Genomic DNA, 24,293 nt, shown 5'->3' on the forward strand with positions numbered 1-24,293 from the left:
TATAATGGGTGGGAAGCTCCCTGAGGGGCCGCCAGCTCAAATGATCTTTCTCCACCACTGACTGTTAAATATGGCTTGAGAGAAAACAGAATCTCCCCCATATCTGTCCCACCTCGGACTCTGAATTGTATCTGGCCAGGCATTTCCCAAGCACCTGACACATAGCTCATCAGGCCTGCGAAGCAGGAGGGACTGCAGTTGTCTTCACTTCACAGGTGAGTTTACTCACCTAAGACTGCATGTCAAGGAAGTACCAGCACTGGGACTTGAACCCAGGTCTCTCTGGCTCACAGTTCATGTCTTGACTCTGTGACAGAGAAGCTGCCACTCAGGTCTGCACTGTGTCTCGGGTAGAACAGCCCTACCCAGCTCCTGTTTGTGGGAGTGGGATCTCTGTCTCTTGGGCCCACCGGCCACACACTGCCTTCCCAGCACATCTGCTGTTCACCTGGAGTTTTCTGAGCCCTAAGTGAGGCAGGGAGCTGGCCAGGGCCTCCTTCCGCACTTCATCATCCTCCACTTCCTGTCCTCCCTCTGACCGAGGAGAACCCAGCCGGAGGAGCTGACAGAGAACATCGCTTCCTGTCTGTGTGTCCTCAGCTCAGTCAGCACAGGCCAAGAAGGCTAGGCCAAGAAGGGCCCACACCCAACCCCCTGCAGCACAGCTGGGCGACAGCACTGAATGCTACACAAGCTGCTCAGGGACGTCTTTCATGCTTGTGACTCATGCTTGGGATGACGGTGAAAAGGAACACATCCCACAGGTGAATCTGTTACTAGCTTCTCACTCCTTTTTCACGAGGTACCTCAGCCAGACAGCGTTCCTTCCCTCCTGAGCACACACGGCACCTTGTCAGCCCTCCCAGGTCTTCCTGCCCGGAAGCTCTGCATGCCCACCGCCTCTGAGAGCCTTCCAGCAGTGCAGCCCTCCCGGGCCTCTCCTGGGAAGCCCTGCAGCATCAGGTGTCTGCATGTGACCTGCTGAGCCCACCTGGAGCTGGATGACCAAGGTAGTGGTTCACCAACCTCAGTCCTGCTGAGGACAGGGCTGCCCTTATATATACGCCATGGGTCCTTTATCAGACGCTTGCTAGGTCAGCTGTTTCTGACCAGGCCTGTGCTCAGCACCAGGGCTGGGATAAAGGAGGCAGGGTTCCTATCCCCCACAGTGTGCCCCCCACAGCAGAGCAACACTGACCTGCCAAATGATCATACCCACAACCTACATCTGGATTCTCCAATAGCAACAATGCAATGTCCTGGTGGGGCAGGGAGGGGAGTTAGGGCAGGGTGGGGCAGGAAAGGCAGCAAGAGTCTAGGCTTTGTGATGGTGCTGACCTGGCAGTGCGACCACACAGTTGCTGCAGGGCTGGCGGCTCTATCAGTGCAGGCCTCTAAGAGAAATGCGTGGAGTTTGATCATAGAGTGAGTGTAGGAGCTGCATTTGGCACTGGGGACAGCACTGACCCGACAGCAAGTCACAATCCAGGTGTGTGACCTAGAAGTTGGCGGATCTGCACTGGTAGAGGGCAGAGAAACTGGGGGACTCCAGGACAGAGCAATGACATTCCCACAGCTAAAGTGGGGACAAGGGAAGAGGCAGCGAAGAGTACTTAAAGTGCTCCAATCCCACCTCCCAAGCGCCACAGCTCAGAAACAGGTCTGGGAGCCTCCATGCCAACAAGAGGGGAACAGACCTGGCCCCTGTCAGGGCTGTGACAACCACAGAAGGTAAACGAGGCCCTGCTCAAAAACCAGGGCAGGCTCTGGTCACCCCAACACTGGCCACACACATGGGATAACAGCCAACACACATGGAAGAAAGACATTGCAACCATCCACACTAAAAACAGACCTCGTAACAAAATTATTAGAGGCACACAGTCTACGCAGGAACACATCCTCTTTAAAAAAGAAAAAAACAGCCCTTCAGGACCACAGTAGGTGACTGATACTCTGTAATCCATTGTGCCAGAGAGAGATAAATAAAATGAAGAAGCAGAGGAACTACTCCCAAGTAAAAGAACAAGAGAAGTCCCCTGAGAGAATGATCAATGAAATAGACCTCGATAGTCTACTAGATCATGACTTCAAAAAGGGGATGATAAAAGCACTGAAGGAAATAAGAGAGACTAGGAATAGAGAGAGAATACTATAGAAACTATAAAGAGGAGCCAATTAAAAACAGCAAACTCATTGGCTAAGAGCTGAGCAAAAGGCAGTCAAAAGTAGACAAGACAATGCACAGGAATGAATAGGTGACTTAGAAGACAGGATAACAGAAATCACCCAATCAGAACAGCAGACAGAAAAGCAAGTAAAAACCAGTGAAGGCAATATAAGGGATCTATGGGATAATATAAAGTGTGCCAACATATGCATAATAGGGATTCCAGAAGAAGAAAGAGAAAAGGGGATTGAAAAGGAATTTGAAGAAATCATGACTGAAAACTTCCCAAATGTGAAGAAGGAAACAGATATCTAAGTACAGGAAGCACAGAGGGTTCCCAACAAGAAGAACCCAAACAGACCTACACCATGACATATTATAATTAATATGGCCAAGGTTAAAGATAAAGAAATGATTCTAAAGGCAGCAAGAGAAAAACAAAGAGTCAGTTACAAGGGAACCCCCATAAGGCTTTCAGATGATTTCTCAACGCAAACTTTGTAGGCCAGAAGGGAGTGGCAGGATATATTCAAAGTCCTGAATGAAAAAAAGCTGCAACCTAGGATACTCTATCCAGCAAGGCTATCCTTTAGAATAGAAGGAGAGAGAAAGAATTTCACAGACAAGCAAAAACTAAAAGAATTCAGCAATACTAAACCTATGCTGCAAGAAATATTGAAAGGTCTACTCTAAATAGAAAAGAAGCAGGGTGCTATGGAAAGGAGAAAACCATAATTGGAAAGGTGGTAACTACAGCTACAACAAAATAAACATGAAGATGTAAAAGAGGACATCAAAATCATTAAAGGTGGGAAAGGGGAGCAAGAAAATATAGATTAAAAAAATTTTTTTCATTCTTTTTAGGATGTCGTTGAGCTTATATAACTATCAGTTTAAAGCAAACAGATGTAGTAATGGGTTAATATATTCATAAAACAGGGTAACCACAGATCCAAGGCATACAATAGAGTCATAAAAACCAAAAAGAAACCAAGATAATACAAAAGAAAATTATCAAACCACAAAAAGAAAAAGAAAAAGAAAAAGGAAGGAACAAAGAGGAAATACCAAATCAAGTTCAAATGGAAACTAAGTTCAAAATGGCAATAAACATACGTCTATCAATAATTACCATAAATGTCAATGGACTAAATGCTCCCATCAAAAGACACAGAGTGGTAGATTAGATAATAAAACAAGAACCTACAATATGTGGCATACGAGAGACCCACTTTAGGGAGAAGGACACACACAGATTGAGAATGAGAGGATGGAAAAAATATTTCATGCAAATGGAAATGACAAGAAAGCAGGAGTAGCAGTACTGATTTCAGACAAAACAGACTTTAAAACGAAGGCCATAGAAAAAGATAAAGGAGGACACTACATAATGATTAAAGGAGTAATGCAAGATGAGGATATTATACTCATTAACATATATGCACCCAATATAGAAGCACCTAAATATATAAAACAAATACTAATACACATAAAGGGAGAAATTGATGGGAACACAATCATGGTAGGAGATTTTAACACCCCATTAACATCATTGGACAGGTCTTCTAGACAGAAAATCAATAAGGCAACAGAGATGCCAAATGACACAATAGTACAGTTAGACTTGGTTGATATTTTTAGGACATTACATCCCCCCCAAAACAGAACATATATTCTTTTCAAGTGCACATGGAACATTCTTTAGGATAGATTATGTACTCGGGCACAAGAGAAGCCTCAACAAATTTAAGAGGATAGAAATTATTTCAAATATCTTTTGTGACCACAATGCCATGAAACTAGAAATCAACCACAGAAAAACAAAGGAGAAAAAAACAACAGCATGGAGATTAAACAATATTCTACCAAAAAACCAATGGGTCAATGACAAAATCAAAGAAGAAATTAAAAAATACGTTGAGACAAATGGCGATGAAAACACAACCACACAAAATCTATTGGCTGCAGCAAAAGCAGTGCTAAGAGGGAAGTTTATAGCGATACAGGCCTTCCTCAAAATACAAGAACAATCTCAAGTAAACAACCTAACCTATTACCTAAAAGAATTAGAAAAAGAAGAGCAAACAAAACCAAAAGTCAGCAGAAGGAAGGAAATAATAAAGATCAGGGAGGAAATAAATAGAGATTAAAAATAGAAAAAATATCAATCAAACCAAGAGCTGATTTTTTTTTTGAAATTGACAAACCTCTGCCCAGGCTCACCAATAAGAAGAGAGAGAACACAAAAAAACAAAATAAGAAAGGAAAGTGCAGAAATTACAACCAATACCACAGAAATACAAAAACCGTAAGAGAACTAGGAACAACTATATGGAAACACAATGGACAACCTAGAAGAAATGGACAAGTTTCTGGAAACATCAGACCACCAAGACTGAATCAAGAAGAAATAGACCACTTGAACATTGGATCACTAGAAATAAAATAGAATTAGCAGTAAAATACCTCCCTGAAAACAAAAGTCCAGGACCAGATGGCTTCACTGGGGAATTCTACCAAACATACAAAGAAGAACTCATACTGGGCCTTCTCAAACTCTTCCAAAAGATTGAAAAGGAGGGAGTACTCCCAAACTCATTCTATGAAGCCACCATAACCCTGATACCAAAACCAGACAAAGACACTACCAAAAAAGAAAATTATAGGTCAATGTCACTTGATGAACATAGATGCAAAAATCCTCAACAAAATTTTAGCAAACAGAATCCAACAGCACATAAAAAAGATCATACACCATGATTAAGTTGTATTTATCCCAGGGACACAAGGATGGTTCAACATACACAGCAAGTCAATCAATATGATACACCATATCAACAAGAGAAAGGACAAAAATCACATGATTATCTCAATAGATGCAGAAAAAGCACTTGATAAAATTCAGCACCCATTTACAATAAAAACTCTCACCAAAGTGGGCATAGAGGAAACATATTTCAACATGATAAGAGGTATTTATGACAAACCCACAGCTAGCATAGTGCTCAGTAGTGAAAACCTGAAAGCCTTCCCACTAAATCTGCAACAAGACAAGGATACCCACTCTCACTGCTTCTATTCAATATAGAACTGGAAGCCCTAGCCATAGCAAATAGACAAGAAACAAAAGGGATCCAAATTGGAACTGAAGAAGTAAAATTGTTCATTATATGCAGATGACATGATACTATACATAGAAAAAGTTAGAGGCTCCACACACAAACTACTAGAGCTGATAAAAAGAATTTGGCAAGGTAGCAGGATACAAGATTAACATACAGAAATCAGTTGCATTTCTTTACACTAACAATGAAATATCACAAAAGGAAAGTAAAGAAACAATCCCTTTTAAAATAACATCCAAAACAATAAAATATTTATGAATAAATATGACCAAGGAGGTGAAATAATTATACATGGACAACTACAAAACATTGACTAAGGAAATTGAAGATGACTTAAAGAAATGGAAAGATATCCCATGTTCTTGGACTGGAATAATCAGTAACATTAAAATGGCCACACTGCCCAAGACAATCTACAGATTTAATGTGATCCCCATCAAATTACCTAGGACATTCTTCACAGAACTAGAAAAAACAATCCTAAAATTTCCAGACTTCAGACAATGCTACAGAGCTACAGTAATGAAAACAGCATGGTATTGGCATAAAAACAGACATATGGATCAATGTAACAGAATAGAGAGCCCAGAAATAAACCCACAGACCTGTGGTCAATTAACCCTCAACAAAGGAGGCAAGAATATACAATGGAGAAAAGACAGTCTCTTCAGCAAACAGTGTTGAGAAAACTGGATAGCTGCATGTAAATCAACGAAGTTAGAATACTCCCTCACACCACACATAAAGATAAACTCAAAATGGCTTAAAGACTTCTACATAAGACAAGACAGTATAAATCTCTTAGAAGAAAACATAGGCAAAACATTCTCTGACATAAACCTCAGCAATGTTCTCCTAGGGCTGTCTAGAAATAAGAGCAATAATAGAAAAAAATGGGACCTAATTAAACTTATAAGCTTTTGCACAGCACAGGAAACCATAAGCAAAACAAAATGACAACCTATGGAATGGGAGAAAATATTTGCTAAAAATGAGACTGACAAGGTCCTAATTTCCAAAATATATAAACAGCTCATACAACTTAATAACATACAAACAACCCAATCCAAAAATGGGCAGCAGACCTAAACAAGCAATTCTCCAATGAAGACAAACAAATGGCCAATAGGAACATGAAAAAATGCTCAATATTGCTAATTATCAGAGAAATGCAATCAAAACTACAGTGAGGTATCACCTCACATCAGTCAGAATAGCCATCATTCAAAAGTCCACAAACGACAAATGCTGGAGAGGGTGTGGAGAAAAAGGGAACCTTCCTACACTGTTGGTGGGAATGTAGTTTGGTGCAGCCATTATGGAAAAGAGTATGGAGATTCTTCAAAGGACTAAAAATAGACCTACTATATGATCCAGCAATCCCACTCCTGGGCATATATCCAGGGGGAACCTTAATTCAAAAAGATACATGCACCCCAATATTCATAGCAGCACCTTTTACAACAGCCAAGACATGGAAACAACCTAAATTGTCCATCAACAGATAACTGGATAAAGAAATTGTGGTACATTTATACAATGGAATACTACTCAGTCATAAAGAATAATAAAATAATGCCATTTGCAGCAACATGGATGGCCCTGGAGATTGTCATTCTAAGTGAAGTAAGCCAGAAAGAGAAAGAAAAATACCATATGATATCACCTATATGTGGGATCTAAAAGAGGACAAACTTATTTACAAAACAGAAACAGACTCACACATTGTTAAACAATTATGGTTACCAGCAGGGCAAGAGGGTGGGAAGGGATAAATAGGGACTTCAAGATTTGCAGATATTAACTAATATATATAAAATAGATAAACAAGTTCATACTGTATAGCACAAGGAACTGTATTCAATATCTTGTAGTAAGTTAAGGTAAAAAAGAATGTGAAAGCGAATATATGTATGTTCATGTATGACTGAAGCACTGTGCTGTACACCAGATGCTGACAACACTGCAAACTGACTATACTTCAATAAAATATATATATAAGAAAAAAAAATTAAATTAAAAACAAAAGAGGCTTTGGTGTCAAGATCTGTTGTGCAGTTACTAACTGTAGGGCTGGAGGTCTGGGGCAAATCACCTAACTGCTCTGAGTCCCAGTTTCCTCATCTATGAAACAGGAGTGGTGCCCAGCAGGCAGCAGGTACTCAGTAGATGTTTCTATTGTAATTGTGTCTTTCATACCATTCTACTTTCAACCACACCTTCCGACACAGATATGACAGTTTTTGTTCTCAGTCAACGCAGCAAGATTAACTTCTGGAATACTTTGAAAATCTTATTCCCAGGTCAGCAGGCAACGGACCCAACTGGGAGGCAACACCAGCTCTACTTTAGTACAGTGCTCCCATGAGGGAGCTGGTGAATGAACCCAAATGCCACCCCCAAGTACATGGAGGTCAGCCCAGCCCAGAGACCTCATGTGCCTGTGGAGCTAGGACCATCCAAGTGGCCCGGACCAGCCCAGCCTTCGGGAGCTGAGCACAGTGAGCGCCGTAACGAGGGAGAAAACCCACCACAGAACGTGGAGGTCCCAGTGTGCTGCTGCCTGACTCCAGTACTCAGGCTGGGAGAGAAGTCTTAAATCTCTCAGCAATTAGGAAATAGATCTCAAGTGGGCCTCTCTCTGGATCTCAGTGGTGGAGGTTTTTCTGGTTAGACTCCCCAGGGCCCAAAGCAGCCTCTTGAGAACTGCTGGGTGGTGGGTGGGTGTGGTGAGGTGGGAGTGGAGGGCGAGGCTCAAACAGGACCCCCCAGGGCCAGCTGCAGTCTACCTCCCACCCAGGTAGCGACAGGGAGCAGCCCATTGTCTCCTCTGGGCCCAGCAACACCTCACTGTGTCTGTGGGCCTAGGCGTTGCTCCCGGATATGGTGCCAGGAGTGCAGAACTGGTTCATTCACACCATGAGCTCTGTCTCAGAATTCTGGGCTAACACGGGCCCGAGGGCCCTCCCAGCACCGTGCACCTGCCATTAATGTACTGAAAGCGTTTCAGACCACATACTCTCTTCCAGAAGCCCGAGGTGAGGACAGGCCCCCACCCATGAGTTACTCTGGGTCCTGGACAGGTGACTTCCCTCCCCTCCCCACAGATTTGTTCTGGAGGAAATGAAGGGGACCAGGCTCAAGCCCTCTCCTTGTGCCTTTGGTTCTTATGAGGTAGGGGCAGGATGCAAAGGGCTGGACTGAGGTTCTGGGACCACTGGGTGATTCCCTTTCCTGGGCTGGTCTGAGGACCCAAGGGACCTGGGCCAAACTGCGTGGAGTTGTTCTGCAATCACACATTCATGGACATTATACGCTGCTGGGCACCGCTTGCCAGCTGTGGATGGTAAAGCCCTCTTTAACTAGGAGCTAGGAACCCCTGGGTTCTTTCTGATGAAATACAGAAACTTCATTGTATGCCTGGATTCAAGCCAACAAGCACAGCCACAACCCCCTCCCCACTCAAATTAAGTATGTCCCAGCTCAAGGGAAATACTAATAAAATATGGCTCAGGCATGTATGAACATAAAAGTCCCTAAAACATCCAACAGAACAAATGCAGAGAAAACTGAGCTCATTCTGTTGTCCTTAAATGATTGTTACGCAGGATATTAGAGGTCAGTGACATCGAACCTTATGATGTAATCATTCTTGACACCGTGCTCACTTTATCTCAGAACTGAAGGCGTAGACACCAGCAGGCACAAAGGATCTGGGAGCTTTCACATCATTCCTTGCTGCACGGACACCCTGCTCAGCCTGTTGGGTGATAGCAATGATGCTCAGCTGGGCTTGGCTGGACACGTCTGATTGCTCTGAGATGCTAATCTGCCGTGGCACTGTGACAGCTTGTTTGTTGTGATGGCTGGAGTGGCCAGCAGTGTGACAGAGGTCAGAGCACAAGCCCTGGGTCTAGAATGACATCTACCAGTGGTGTGACCCCAGGCAAATGACCTTACCGAGAGACTCATCCCTACAGTGGGTTGAAGTATACCGACTCAGAGAGTCCACGTGCTGTGCTAGCCCAGGGACTGCCCAGGGAAAGTGCTCAGGACAGGCTGGCTATTGTAACTGTTATGCGGTCATCAGGAGGGGTTAATTCTTCCTAATTTCTAGGAGTCCTGACTTTTGAGTAGCAAAGACAAACTTGCTAAGCCTGCTGAGGTTCTGCTTGGCTGGGCCCAAGCTGAGGCTTGTTGAGCCTCTCGGGGAGCGAAATGAGAACCAGCCACTGTTGGAGGGAGTAAGGCCTCCCAACTGGACAAGTGATACAGGTCCACAGCACCTGAAGGAGGAGGGGTGTGTTCTAGACAGTGTCTGCTTCTCACTAGCCAGCACCACGTCACCTGCAGGGCACACTCCATATTCCACAGGGGCCTGCTGGAGCTGCTAGGCGTGACTCACCTAAATGACTCAAGCCCTCCCACCTGGACTCACTTCATCAGCGGAGGCTTTGGGTGAAGCCAGACCTGGAAATGAGTGGGCAGACTCTGCCCCTGCCCCACCCCCTCGCCCAGCGCCCTTTACTCATGGGAGAGATGGGATACTTTGGGGTCAGCTATTAAAAACAGCAAATGCAGGAGGGGAAGGAGGGTTGTTCTGAGCATCATTTGGGGAGTGCTTTTGGGGGCGACATGCATGGAGCCATTTACTAACCATTCACCTGCAGGACGTGGGTCTGGAACAGCTGCTCGTAGCCAGAGGCGTGACAGGTATAATTGCCCATGTGGATGGTGGTCACCTTGGTGATGTAGAGGGAGTCGTCCTCTCCAAAGTCCTGTGTAGGCAAGGGAGACAACGAGATTGGTTTCTCTGCTGAGTAGGCTTGGGAAAGATAGCCAGGTCTCCAGTTTTGCAGGAAAACAGAAAGCGGGCAGCTGCAAGAGACCTCCTTTCTGCCTGGCCCCTCGCTCAGCCAGAGTGGCCTGCAGGGCTGGGCAGCAGAACCTCCATCTCTCTTTTGTGTTGCTTGCACAGACCCGCAGACCCGGTAAATCCTTTTAAGGCCTCCTTCACCTTCTCTGTGAGGCTGCTCGAACCTTCCCCAGCACAGAAGGCCCTCTCAATTTCTACAACTGGGCTCACCTGCCCCTCCTGTTAATCTGGCTGCTGATTCGCTGGTTTGCTGGGGGCTCTTATCCACCTGCTGAGAAGCTCTGGAGGGCGGCCTCCTCCAGGGCTGGGAAACTTTTTCTTAAAGGGCCAGAGAGCAAATATTTTGGCTTTGTGTGCCATAGGGTTTCCGTCAAGTACTCACCCCTGCCTTGTAGCATGAAAATAGCCATACAGGTGCCTAAATTGATGGATATCACTATGTTCCAATGAAACTTTAGTTTTTAAAAAAGGTGGTGGTCTGGATTTGGCCCACGGGCTGTAGTTTGCCTACCATTGGTTGAGATCTCACCTCCATCCCCAAAATAACTGCAGGCAGCTTGCAGAGATCTGGATAACCCAAGAGAAGGAAAATAGAATTCTGAAGAAAATGAGGGCAAACAGAAAACAAGGGCAGGGACATAAAAGAGAGGTGGGAGGGGCCGATGCCAGGGGTCCCACGAGAAATGGCTCAGTCAGCCTTGTCCCTGTGACCTCTGCAGCCTCACAAGGTGGGAGCCTATTGGGCCAGCATAGGGGATGGGCAGGAGGGGGCGGGGGAATGGGCGGGAGAGGGCTGTGGGCCGCTCACAGCACTCCCCCAGGCCTTTCCAGCCGACTGCATTCCTTCCTGCAGAACCACGCACAGTGCTGGCTCCATCCAGGCATCACTGCAGACATGCCAGGGAATGGAATTACCTGGTGTTTCAGGGAGACCCCTCTTTAGGTTTGGCTTTGGCTACTAAACATCTCTGAGGTGTGGTGTCATAGCTGATGGGACAGAGGAGGTCCTGGCTCACTGGTGACAAACAGGACTGGGTAGTGTCGGCTGTGAGGACTGACGGGGGAGCCAAGAGCTGGCACTCAGGAGACTCAGGTTTTACCTAGAACTCTGTCACTGACCAAATGGCCCTTCATCCTTCTGGGCTCTGGTTTCCTCGTCTGTAAGCTGCAGACAATTGATATGCCCTGTCTACCTCGTGGGGTGTTGCAGAGATCTGGCAAGAGAATGCCTGTGAGTACATTTTCCAATGAGGGGAGCAGGACATACATAAGGGACACTAGTTTTCTTATCATTACCAGAAGATGCAAAACTCCTCATGACCCCCTGGAGACAACACCAACCCATCCCACCCGCTGATCCCCCTGCCCATCCTGGGCTTCCTTTTTCCCACAGAAGCAATCTGGCAGCAGGAGGGTTGGAAGGCCACTGGTCAGTGTGGCACGGGGTCGTCCAAGGGCATCTCCTGGTCCTTGTTTGCCTTCGTGCTCCTGCTCCCTGAAACGCTGGCCCTCTGCCTTGCTCACTCCCCAGAGGCCTGGCCACAACCATCATGAGTCCTTTATAGTTGTTTTCTGGCTAATTAACCCAGTGAGGGGGAACAGGCCCAGGAGAGGTTTGGCTTAGGGCACAAGCTGGAAGCAGGAGAGGGGACGCATAGAACCTGCTCTCAGTATCAGACAGAAAATTCTCTGAAGTGCTCCCAATGGAGTAAAATATTGGAGAAGGCTGCTGGAACCCTTAAGAGTTTTTTCTGAGACATTGCTCTGCTTTAAAAAGCCCCATTCCTATCACTTGGTGGAAACTTCAGTAATAAAAATAAAACACCAGATAGGTGATTTGTCCTGTGTCATAACAGAGTCATAAAGGGTTCATACCGGAGTTGCTTACGAAAAGTTAATGGTTAGTCGATTCTGGGGCTGACATATTTCTAATCTAAGCTGTTTCCTGGGTCAAAAACGAAGTCGGCAGGAAAATATGTTTTGCTTGGAGTCTCAGTGGCGGAGTGGTATCTTGAAAGAGGGCTGGGGAGCTGGGTGCAGCCTCCACCCTGGGGGCCCCTCAACACCTCACTTGCTTGGTTCCAGGACAGACTGTCTCAAAGGGCAACACCAGAGCTGTTTGCAGGGAGTCTGGTGCAGGGGGTCCCCTGGCATTTTCCCTCCATCTGCCTTCCTGAGCCTTCATACCCCCAAGCCCTTCCTAGCAGGAGAACCCTTGAAGCCAGTCTCAGGGTCTGGTACCCTTTCCTCCTGCTGCCACCGAGATGGGGTTGCGATCACTGCATTCCTCTGACTGAGAAGAGCTCCAAGGCCAAGGTTCCCACAGATCAACAGCAGACTGATGCCCAGAAATAATTGCAGCTCACCCTCCTCATGAGCTGACTGTGTGCTGGGAAACTTGACACAGATCGCCTTGTTTAAGCCTCAGAAAAAAACCCTGAAAACTATAAAGCAAAACAAAAGCCCCATCCCCAAAGGGTGATAATGTAGACCTCTCTTGCACAATTTATTCAGTCTGATCTCTCACCCCTTCCACTGCTACTGGCGTGGGCCACAGCACCATAGGCTTGTCTGGGGATGCACAGACCTCCACTGCTGCCCCTCTTCGGTCTGCCCTCCACACAGCCCACACCCCTCCTCACCCACAGTCACAGCCCTAGGGGGTCTGCAGGGACCACTTGCCATCCCCTCTCCACCTGACTTCTTCCACTCTCCCTTGCTCATTTCTCTCCAGCACTGCGGCCCCTTGCCATTGCCTGGCATCCGGCCCCCTCAGAAACATTCTACTTGCTGGCCCCCGCACCCCCTGTGGCTATTGGTCTGGCTTGCTCCCCCTCCCTTCAAGTCTGTTCAGCTGTTATCTGCTGGCTCTATATGTAACCTCCATGGGGCACCTGGCACGCATTTACTACCACTCAGCATACTTTTTGCTGCCTGTCTCCCTGACTAGAATTGGGAGCTCCATGGGGGACGGCAGGGACCCCCGTGCCCGGTGCTCACTGCTGTGCGGCCTAGTATGGGGCCAACACAGAGCGGGCCCTCAGTAGATATTCATAGAGCGGACTGGACCAGGCACTGAGCAAGGCTTTCTGCAGGGACTGTGCCCTGGTTCTGGTTCTTTGGGTTTGACAGCGGAGGCTCCCACCTCCTATCTTCCTATGCCCCCAAATGTTGCCAATCACATGGGTCCAAACAAGGTGGTCTCAAGTCTTGTCCCCGCTTCCCCAGCCTGACTCCTTCTCCGTGCTGCATCCTCAGGCCTGGGAAGGCTGAGACGGCTCAACTCAGAGCAGCAGGCAGAGCCCGTGCGTGTAATCCCGCACTGGGCTGAAAAGCTCTTGTGAGCCCCTAACAAAGTCACTTAACCTCTCTGTTTTTCCTAACTGCTCCCAGGAGCAGAGGCATACCTCTTGGGTGATCACTCAGATGTGGTGTGGGGAGCGGCCACTTTTCAAGGACACGCAGGGCTGCTGGATGCATTAAGGCTCTACATGAAGCACCCAACTTATTACCAGCCTGTGACTTAGGCTCTGGGGAGAACTTGACTCTGTACTAAATAAAATATTGTCTCTGGGCTAAAACAATAGGCACCATATAATTATAGGAAGAAGTGCATACTATTTTTTGGAACATGAACACTTGCTACAGAAATCAAATTTACCTCATTGGCTGTGAGGAAATTACTTTAAAAACTGATTTATAAGGAGCTACATAAAACTAAAACCTGCAATCCTTCCTCTCCTGAAGGTTCTCTGAGATGTGTCTGAATACTGCTATCACTGTTTGATTGCATCTCTGTAATTGTCTTTTTATGGATGGCTTTTTTTTCTCTGCTGCATAGAAATGTATTAGCAAAATCAAAGTTCCTTCCAGAAATAAACAGATGCCAGATTAGACCATTCTTTGTATTGATGCACATCTGTCTTTGGAAAGGAGACAATTTTACTTAAAGATATATTTTTTTGCCTTTTAAAAAGCTTTCCTTAAGTATCTGCCCTTAATAAAGAAAGTAATTAAATGAGACTTAAGTATTAAACAGCATTTAAGCAGAGGGAAGACGGAGGATGTTGTCATAGTGATACATGTGAGTCAGGTCTAAGTAATATGAAAATGAGCCACCAGTGCTGATTATTTCGTGACTAAATGTCAGATACAAGGACTCCAGAGTGATTTCAGAGGTTAGGTTAAAGGTACTGTCCATGCTATAAGTTAAAACTCAGTTTAGAACATTTATTCAGAGCTTTTCTCCCTCTGCCCTTCTCAGGGGCACTCTTGGCTCTATTTGAAGAGGATGAAGTAAAGGAGAGTCTTTCCCCCTATGCTTGTTTGACTCTGGCCCCCAGAATTTCACTAACCCTAACATCCCACCTGCATAATTGTTCAAACGCAGTGGGCCCAAACACTGAGCGACGCAGTGCCTTGGTGATGGCCGGTCCTCAGAGATGTCTGCACTCCCACGAACACACACATCGATTATTCAGACCAAGCAGGGACCAGATGCATCAGTGGTGAGCACAAACACCCTCATGAGTACACACAGTAAAGATTAGCACGCACACACACACTGCAACCTACTGCTCTCCACAGCTGACCCCCGACCCCAGATCCACAGTGGGGTTCCTGTGCCCATCACCTCCCTTTCAGCCCCTCAGAGGACAGACTTGTCACTCTGCAAGGACCTGCAGAACCCGTCCTCTTGATCAAAGAGGAGTCCCTACAACTTGAAGCGATGCTTGAGTAGCCACTGACCCCTAGCGAGGACTGCTGTGGACAGTCAAGTGTGGCTCGAGCAGCCCAGAGGGGGTCTGTCCTCCTGCCAACACCCAGGCTCAGCCCAGGCCACAGGCATGAGCTAAGGCTTCCCCAGGACTGCCGGGAGTGTGTGCTCACTGGCTGACTGGGGTTTACGTGGTCAGTCTCCCCCATGACTGTGAATGCTGAAGGGGCGGCACCTCATCTCTCTGTGCACCCTGTGCTGTTTGCAGTGTGCGGCATGGTGCCTGGTGAGTAACTGGTTCTCTGTTGGTGTTTGTTGAATGAGTGGAGGTGTGTTAACCTAGGGTGCTGGCTCTCAGGGAGCTGCAGGGAATGGAAGTGAAGAGTAAGGTTACCCAGAGAGAGGTCTGGCATCTGCCCTCAGCTACTGGGAGGTGAACTCTAGGCCTTGGGATGTGCCTTTGTTTGCCTGCGCACACCAGACCATCAATGCAATTTATGACGGCAGCTCAAGGCCACGTGGTACCTGTTCTACCTCCTGAGCAGCTGGAGACCAGGGGTGAGCCGTGCAGGCAGTGTGGGACTGAGCTCCAGTGGAAGCTCTGGACACTGGCTTGGGCGACGTTCCCTGGTTGGCATGTTGTTACACATCAGTGCTGGGACCCACGCCCACGCCCGGAAAGGAAAGCGGAAGCTCTGCGTTTGCCCCTCCTGTTCTCTGCCCTGTGGACTTCTTCTCTCGGCTGCTTCCAATCTGTACTCCTTCCTGATAATAAACCATAACTGTGAGTATAACAGCTCTCAGTGAGTTCTGTGAGTCCTTCTAGTTAAATTATTGGACCTGAAGGTAGTTTTGGGGACTCCCCAAACTTGCAATTGATGTCAGAGTGAGGGTGGTCTTGTGTGAACCACTCCTCTAACTTTGTAATTGGCTCCAAAACTCAAATGGGGGGAGTCTGACCCAGTTGTGTGGGTAGTGAGCATTTGACCTGGGGTCAAGCCTGAGTGTCCGAGTGCACACAGGTGCCTGGGCACCTGCACCAGAAGGCTTATGCTCTGAGTGCTCAGCTTGTCCATCCTGAGGCCAGAGGGAAGACCCCTCTTGACTGGCCAGGACTGCAGAGTATCATGTGGGTGAGTGGCAGCGCACGGAGCCCTCTGCTGAGTTGAAGGCCTGAGTCCCTGCATGGGGCTTTGGATCCTTAGCCGATCAGCCTGGTGTGTCCAGCTGGGGCGGGAAGGGACTTGGGCAGTAGACTGCACTGCAGGGGTCAACTGAAGTTCTAGACCTGGAACCTGTTACCTTCACCTGGGAACCCTGCAGTCCCCTCCCTAGGGACACCTGTATCACTAATCCCCAGGCCAAGAGGGCCTTCCCAGCTTCTCTAACCTGGACCACACTCACAGCCCAGGCACCTGACCAGCATTCCTGCTGTTCCTGAAACACTCTAGGGAGGATTTGACTGAATTTCCTTCCATGGCTCATTTCAGGGACCAACAAGGCTTGCCATCAGGAATTTTCCCCTGATGTGGCTTTTAAAACTCTGGTCTGCTGTTGGAGAGTGTAAATCGGTGCGACTTTTTTTGGAGATCTGGCAATATCTATCAAAACAGAAAACACGTCCACCCTCATTGAAGTCATTCCACTTCTAAGAACATATCTCACAGACCTACATAACCAACGTGCAGAGAGGTGTGTATTAGAATGATCACTGCCGTATTGTCTGCAGTAGATAAAGCCTGAAAATAGCCTGAATGTGAGCTCCCCTGTGTGGGGCTTGGGGCGGGTGGAGCCCAGGCAGGGAAGGTGCTTGGATTTGGCTTGAGGCTCTGCATTCAGGGTCTGGAGGCTGGATGAGAACCTTCCTGAGGGACTTTGTACCTTGGAGATGTGGCCAGAAGAGGTCACTGAGCACAGTGATGCCTCGAAGCCAGTACTATGGGGAAAGAGGAGTGACACTGAGGAGGCCACTGGGAAGGCCAAGGACAGTGGAGGTACTTGGAAGAGTCCCTTCCATGAGTTCCACAGGCTGATGTACCACGGGCCTGGGTCCTGTCTCTTGGAGAGGTCTGGCCAATTCTCCTAGTGGTTTGAGTTCATCCAAAGCTCAAAAGAACTGGATATTCATCTGCAACCAGACCTTTTGAAACAAGCTGGAGAGAACTGGCCAAAACCTCTGAGTGCTTCAAGTATACTGTTTTCCAAGATTTTAAAACAAAATGTACCCAAGTGTGTAATGAGATTATTTTCATGCAGAACCTACAACCACCGTCTAGCATGTTGCAAACAGCTCTCCATGCTAATCAAACGCCTCTCATCTTTTACAATGGATTCATGACTGGTTCATATAAAGACAATAAAAATTAAATGAGTCATGAGCTCCTAAATCATTCTCTTTTGGTCTTTTTAATAACTCACTTCCAAAGAAGAGCTGGCTGCGAGCATATGCTTCATTAGAGTTATTTGTTCGCGGTTTTACACCATTTAGGTATGGGAAAAAAGTGAACCTTTTAACACATCCTTCAAATACTGCCACAAATACTTTCTTCTAATGGGTTTTGTTTTTCTGCTTTTATCACTGTACTCTGCCTGCCGACATTTAAAAGCCCCAAATAGTGAGATTTGGTGAAAGAAAAAAAAACAACAAAAAAGAGTGGCTCTTTCAAGTCGTTTGAAATATCCTGGGTTTGTTATAGGCCTTTTTTTTTTTTTTTTTTTAAGAAGAATACAATAGAAAAATGTTTCCTCTCTCCGAGAATATCTTGGCCAAACAATTCCATGTGCTGGTCTGAGAGCTTTCTGCCCCCTTCTTTGCTGTGGCGAAGGCCAGTGGCTAATGAGACCTGGAGGACCAGACATCTGGGCCGCGTCCACTGTGGCCCCATCCACTGGAGCCTGGGCACCGCAGTGGTCACTGCGGAAGCAAGAGGCAGGCCCAGCGGCCCAAGAGCGAGGCCTTGGCAATGCTGGGTGCTGGCTGCTGTGTCCCGGAACAAGGAGCCCAGAGCACGCCAGCTGGAGTGTGCAGGTTGGCTGCAGGCCCTGGCACGTTCCTGGACCTTCTGAGTGACAGAACCCCTCTGGCCTCCCAGGGGTGTGTGAGGAGTGAGATGATGCTTGTGAACGGACCAGCACGGGAACTGGCCCCTCCAGACACAGGAGCTGCTTAGTACTAATGATGGAGACACCAGCGCTGACGCTAGCAGGGACTCCGGGCTCAGTTGTTTTCTGGGACTTTGGGGATGTCTTCTCCCTGCTTCTGCTCCCCTCATGGGCAGCCCCTGTCCCTGAGGATATAAGGGACAGTGAGGAAGACAGTTATGAGGGGAGAGCAGGTAACACCATTGGGGCAGAGCATGTAGGCTGGGTTTGGGGACGGTCCCTTCACTTCTCTCTGATCAGCTACTTTGTGGTCTGGGCCGGGTGCCGAGGCCTGGGGTGGGTTTGCACCTTGTTCTGCTTCTGCAGAAAGTGAGGCAGGCTCCCCCTCCCCCAGAACCCGTAGTGTGGAGGCCAGGGTTGGGGGAGGAGCATGTGACTCTGCCTCTGAGATGGGTGACCACCCAGCCCCAGAGCCTGGCTCTGAGCCCTTGGGAGACACAGAAGGTGGGGGCTCCATAGTCCAGGTGAAAAAGTGAGAAGCCTCAGGGGCATTCCTGTCTCCTGTGCAGGACTCTCACGTCCCACTGGTCCCCGCCTCTCACGTGCCTTCCTCATCACAAGACTGTATGATCCCTGGGCCCAGAGAGCCCTCAGAGGCTAACCTGGTCGTCTCCTCGTATCTGCGGCGACAAGTATCTCACTGTCTCCTAAGGCAGAGTTCCTCCCGAGTATAAGCCTCCCCCAGGGGCTCTGGCTGTGGCCCATGGGAGTGACCGGTGCCCTTCCTCCGAGTGGTATCATGCTGTCTGAGCTGAGCAGGGCCACAGGCCACCGCAGGCACACAGTGGGAGGCCTGCAGGGTATGGGCTGGTCCGGGCACACCAGCAAGGGCGTACTCCCGGCCAGCGGCCTGGCCCAAGACCAGGACAGGCAGAGCTCAGGGGCCCTGCCCCCCACCCCTCACCCCCACGCCTCCAGCTTCCGAGGTGGAGTAATGGCCGTGGGTCCTTGAGGGCTGAGGTAGGGGCTGCAGGGTCAGGTCTGAAGCCACCCAGACCCACCACTGCTTCAGCAAAGAACACAGCAGCTGGCTGGGAAGTAAACAAATTCCAAGCCGCCCTTTGTTAGTTCTGGGGAACGCGCGAGTAGAAAGTATTGATTTCTCATCACGCAAACAGAAGTAACATAATCCAGAGACGTACTGCTGGGAGGCACAGCAGGGCAGGGGATCTATTATCTATCTCTTTTCTCAGAGGAGGAAACTAAGGCTGTCCTCAGTGCTGCCCTCTGACTCGGGGGGTTTGTTTTCCAGGTGCGGCTGAGGCAGGGCCCCTCCTGGCCTGGGCTGCGGTATCCTGTGGGGTGGGGGCTCAGGCATCCCTGGAAGGGCACACCAGGTCCCTAGAACCTGCCACACCCCGCTCTGCGTTTGTGGCTACCTCACTCCCACGAGGCTGGGGCAGTGTCTTCGCTCCACACTCTGGCACAGGGCTTGCTGCTCTCGGGCACTTAGCAAGTGAATCCAGAGGACGGTCCCCCTGTCTGCCAACTGGACAGCCGTGTATACACTGGTGACTCATGAGTGCTCCTGACAGCGACCCTGCTCGCCGGGGAATCTGAGTGGCTCCTTCTCACTCTGCTCTGGGCTAGAGGGGCACATTTCCTTTCTGATCAAATATGATTCTGATGCTGGTGGCATCCTTGATGTTTGCAAGTCAGAAAAGTTTAATTACATGTGCCATTAGCATGGCATTCTGTAATAGCTCTGTGGCTGAATTCATTAACAGAATTCTTAACAGATAAGACAAGGCAAATTAATATTTTGTTGCCCATGAAAGCTTCTCATTAAGGGAGTAGTGAAAAAGTGATTAATATTTTGTTGCCAATCAAGAATGTCTCATACAGATGACAAAGAAAGGAGGCCCACACCTCTCCGTGCTCTAATCTCCCCGCCTTGGATTTTGTAGGCTGATCAGCTTCGCCTTTTGCGCAGCGTGTAGGAGCCGGTCGCTGATTACGGGGCCGGTGAGTGTGTTTCCTCTCTGACAGTGGCAGGTGGGGGCAGCCACAGAGATGCCACAGGCTGGGGGGCACTATGAACACATCAATCCCTGATCTTTGCTCCACCAGGGTTGCCCTCCTGAGCTGTTCTCCCTGGACCACTCTTGCTTCAGAAATGCCCTGTGAATCCTGGTGACCTGGCTCACCGCTCTCCAGCCTGATTTCCTCCTAAGACTGCTCTCCGCACTGGCACCAGAGTGGGGCTGCACGAATGAATCCCTGCTGAGTGTCAGGCACTGGATCAGGTGCTCCACACACACGCTTAGCCTGAAAATGCCCCTGAAGGAGGATGTCCCCATCCCCATTTCCCTACAGGCTCAGAGAAGGTATATGGCCAAGCCAGGGTGGCCCTGAGCTTGCTGGAGGTGGCTGGTCAGTGTCTCCCCTGGATGAATCAAGGCTGACCTGGACAGTGTAGCCTCATCCCTGACCATAGGCAGCAGGGGCACCCCTGGGTCACATCTCCCTGAAAGGGGAGCCTCACTAGACTGCGCGGGCTGCTGGGCTTGGACTCAGGCTGCAAGGGGTCGAGAGAGTTATCTGGCAGGAGCAGAAGTGATGATAACAATAGTAATAATAAGACTGGGAGCGGTATTAGCATGGACATGGGCTAAGAGCTTCATGTGTCTTTGATTCCTCACTATAATCTGTGAGGCAGGATCTACTATCTAGCCCTTTTCTCAGAGGAGGAAGCTGAGGCTTAGGGAAGTTGAGTCATTTCCAAGGTCACTCAACTAGTAAGTAGCAGAGCTGAGTAAGTAAACCCTGGTCCCTGTGACCACAGAGCCTGGGCCTTCATGAGTAGGCCGTGATGCCGCTCTCCTCTCCTGAAGGCAGATGCATGTGTGTGTGTGTGTGTGTGACTGTATGTGTTGTGTGTGTGTGTGAGTGTATTGTGTGTGTGTGTGCCTTCATGCATCAGGCAAGGACCCCTGTGGGGCTGGCGCTGCCCTGTATCCCCTGTACCCTCACATGGGGGTTTCTGAGAAGCACCAGGTCCTGCCTGTTTGTGGGCTGCTGACTTGCCCAGAGCAGCAAGTGTTTCCTGGGAGGTAACAAGAGGCCATTAATCTCTAGTTGCACCCACAATTACGCAAATTGCTAACCTCACCGTGAAAAGTAGAAATGCAATTGAGTTGGTGCTGGAGGCATGTTCCAGGGAGGGGAAAAATACTCAAAGTAATTAACTGATGGCAGTGCATTAAGAGGAGTTCTACCTCTGTCTTTAATTCTGATGTCTTTAAATAGAGCATCAAGTAATGCATGTGGATGTTCAGACAGACACAGGTGGACCTGTCCTAGTTCTGAATCAATTACTACCGGCCAATCATGATTAAAAGCTGACAACCCACCTTGAGAGATTTGCACACACAAATGTGCACCTCAGCACACACACGTGCCCATGCACACATACACCCACACCCTAGTCTTTACAAACTGGACACTGTCTCCCCTTGCTAAGATCCCAGACAAGCCCTGGGCATCTTAGGCTCAGAAAATAAAGAACTCTGTCCATCCAGCATCTGTCTATCAAGCAGCCACCAGGCTTGTGGTGGTACATTCAGAGATGAGTAGGATAAAGGCTGTGCTCACTGTAGTGCGGGAAATTGCAAGGAAACGATCCTGCCTGGTGTGACAAGGGTGGGAGAAGGGCACTTCTGCACAGCTTTTCCAAGGTGGGACTATGGAGTGGCCCCCACTTCCCATCTGCTTCCTTCATGATCTCTAGGGTGCATCCAAAGGGACCTAGAGAATAGAAGAGTCCCAACCTTGTGGTTCCTGCAGAATTTCATGCTGGACCTCTCTCCCCACAATGCAGTCTCAGAGCTGGAAGGGATCTTCAGGGTCATGGGGTTTAGCTGCCTCTATGGCTAGCAGGATTGTTTACCATGCACCTGCTTGAGCTTGCATGCCTCTAGGGATGGGGAGCTCACTACCTCCTATGATGGCTCATTCCATTGTGGGCCAGGGCTGACGGCTGGGATGGTCTTCCATCTAAGCAGCCCAAATTCGTCTCTTTTCGGGGTGCACCCTGGCCCTTCGTGATGGTCCAACTCATGGGGTCACAAAGCCCAGCTCCCTCTGCCCCTGCATGTCCCCCACCTGCTTGGAGCTGCTAGCAGGAACCAGTCACTCATCCCACAGGCCTCCCTTCTCAGAGCCAAGCAGCTGCCCCTCGTCTGCTTGAAACTTGTACTCCTGTCACTGTAGCTCAAGACCTGTCAGCCACTTGGCAGTGCCCTACGTGGGTGACATCACTGTCTCCTCACGTGAACTTCTGGGAAGCCACCTCATCCCTGTGCCAAACCAGGGCCAGTAAATATTCTTGACTCAGTCCCTTTATTTTTCAAGTCCAAAAGAAGGGAGGCACTGCTAACCTTGCTTTCCCAATAGCTTCATTCACAGAGGATCAGCGGTTTAAGAAGCTGCTCAAAGTCATAAAGGCAGAGTGAGATGATGCTGGGATCGCATGGCAGGCTGCCCAGGCCCTCAGAGCCCAGGAGTACCCCTACTGCTCACGCTAGGCTGTGAGAGCTCAGGAGCTCTCTTCTTTCACACGTCACCTCCACAATCCCCTGCTCAGCAAACAAAACCCCCGGGCAGCTGCTTCTGTTCTGATGTCTCCTTTCATCTCCCCACTGGCCCCTCCCTCCAGCCCACCCAGCCCAGAGGCTCATGTCTGCTCTCCACAGGGAATGCCATGCATCCAGCTGTCTATGTTTTCCCCAGCTTTGGGGTCCAGAGTCTTCCCTGGGGGCACCCAGCCAGATGCTCTCCCTGCCTGAGAGCCTCCTGCCTCGATGTGTTCTCTGTTAGCCTGTGGTCCCTCCCTTCAAGTGGCAGGCTCGCTACACAGCCCTCTCCTCTCACATCCCATTCCCACACCCACCTCCTGGCTCTGGAGGCTGCAGCCTGTACGGAGACCGCCTGCCTTGCCCACTGCGCCTCCCTCGTCCACCTTATTCTGGGCCTGGCTGGCAGCTTACAGCCACCAGAGTGAGCCACAGCTGCCCCCGACCATACTAATCTCTGCAAGGGATGGGACTTGGATTTTCTGGTACCTCCAGGTATCAGACAACAGGCTGGAAGGCACCCACGTGGGATGTTAAAAGAAAGCCCTCTGGCCCTGCCACTGCCACACGGTGCACAGCTGGCTTCCCTGGGAGGTGCGTCTGTGCTCAGAGTCAGAGCCAAGTGACTTACATTGATGTCTTCCGAATCCAGGAAGTTCAGGGCTAGCCCGTTGCGCTTCCAGACGATGGGTGGCCGTAGGTCTCCGCGGATGGCGCAGGTCAGCACTGTGCTCAGCCCCACGGTCACTGTGGCCACACTGACCCTCTCCTCGGGGGCGAGGCTGAGCTGAACCACCTCTGTAGGAAAAAGGAGAAGGCAGTGAGGGGCAGGCTCAGGGGGTGGAGTCTTCACTAGAAGGGGATAGGGCCGTGGGGGGTCGACTGCAGCTCAGGAGCCTGGGCAGCTTCGGGAAAAGGAACATTGTCCACACTGTGCTGAATGAAGGTACAGATGGACACATCTCCTGGGACCAGGGATGCGACTTCCATTTGAAATACATTAACTACTCAAAGAGGTCTGTGAGTCAAATCAGGTCAGGAACCACAGCTAGCGCAGCGGAAGTGTCTGGGCTGTGGATCTGTGAGCCGAGCCACAGATCCCTGTGTGGCCTGCCTGGGCCATGTGGGCCGCCCCGCTGTGACCAGGGCCAGATGTGCTGGGCCCTGCCCTGTGCTCGCCGGGCCCGGGGAAGCCGAGGCCTCGCTAAGCGCAGTCAAGCTCTGCTGACCGGGCGGACAGGTTTCTCCTCCACCTGGGGGCAAATTAAAAGTTGCACTGTCTGAAGCCTGGGGAGTGAACTGGCTGACCTTTGAAGGTCTGTTGCTGTCTAAGGATTCTCTGAACTTGGATTTGGCTTTTTGTTCAACGACCGTGCACTGTGCAGCCTTTAGTTTTTTGAAGTGTACTTTGGGCTGCACAGATTATTAATCCTTACCATTTTACACTTGATAACTGGCATTAAGACCAATCATTCATCAGGCAAATGCGAAGGGTCTAAAATATTTCCCTGCAATCACAGGCCTCTTGAAATTCTCAGGATTTAGGAAAAAAAATCAAACTCAGAGCATTCAAAGCCAAAATGGGATCAGGTTTGGAGGGAGAGGCACCAGCTCACGAACTGGACTGCCACCCTCTGCTCTGCCCCCAAATCTACTTGGGGAGATTGGG

General features: G+C 49.1%; 1 protein-coding gene across 1 annotated transcript in view; it reads right to left on the minus strand.

Annotated features, from left to right (window-relative positions):
• The window catches only part of FSTL4 (follistatin like 4), a 379,397-nt gene that overhangs the window by 48,327 nt on the left and 306,777 nt on the right, over window positions 1-24,293 (minus strand). Inside the window, exons 7-8 of the mRNA XM_031449010.2 lie at window positions 23,256-23,422; window positions 9,953-10,073 (exon numbers count right to left, since the gene is read on the minus strand). Coding sequence (XP_031304870.1) covers window positions 9,953-10,073; window positions 23,256-23,422 — 288 coding nt within the window. The remainder of the gene's footprint in view (window positions 1-9,952; window positions 10,074-23,255; window positions 23,423-24,293) is intronic.

The sequence above is a fragment of the Camelus dromedarius genome, chromosome 3 (assembly GCF_036321535.1).
Source record: "Camelus dromedarius isolate mCamDro1 chromosome 3, mCamDro1.pat, whole genome shotgun sequence".
In the NCBI taxonomy this organism is placed as follows: domain Eukaryota; kingdom Metazoa; phylum Chordata; class Mammalia; order Artiodactyla; family Camelidae; genus Camelus; species Camelus dromedarius.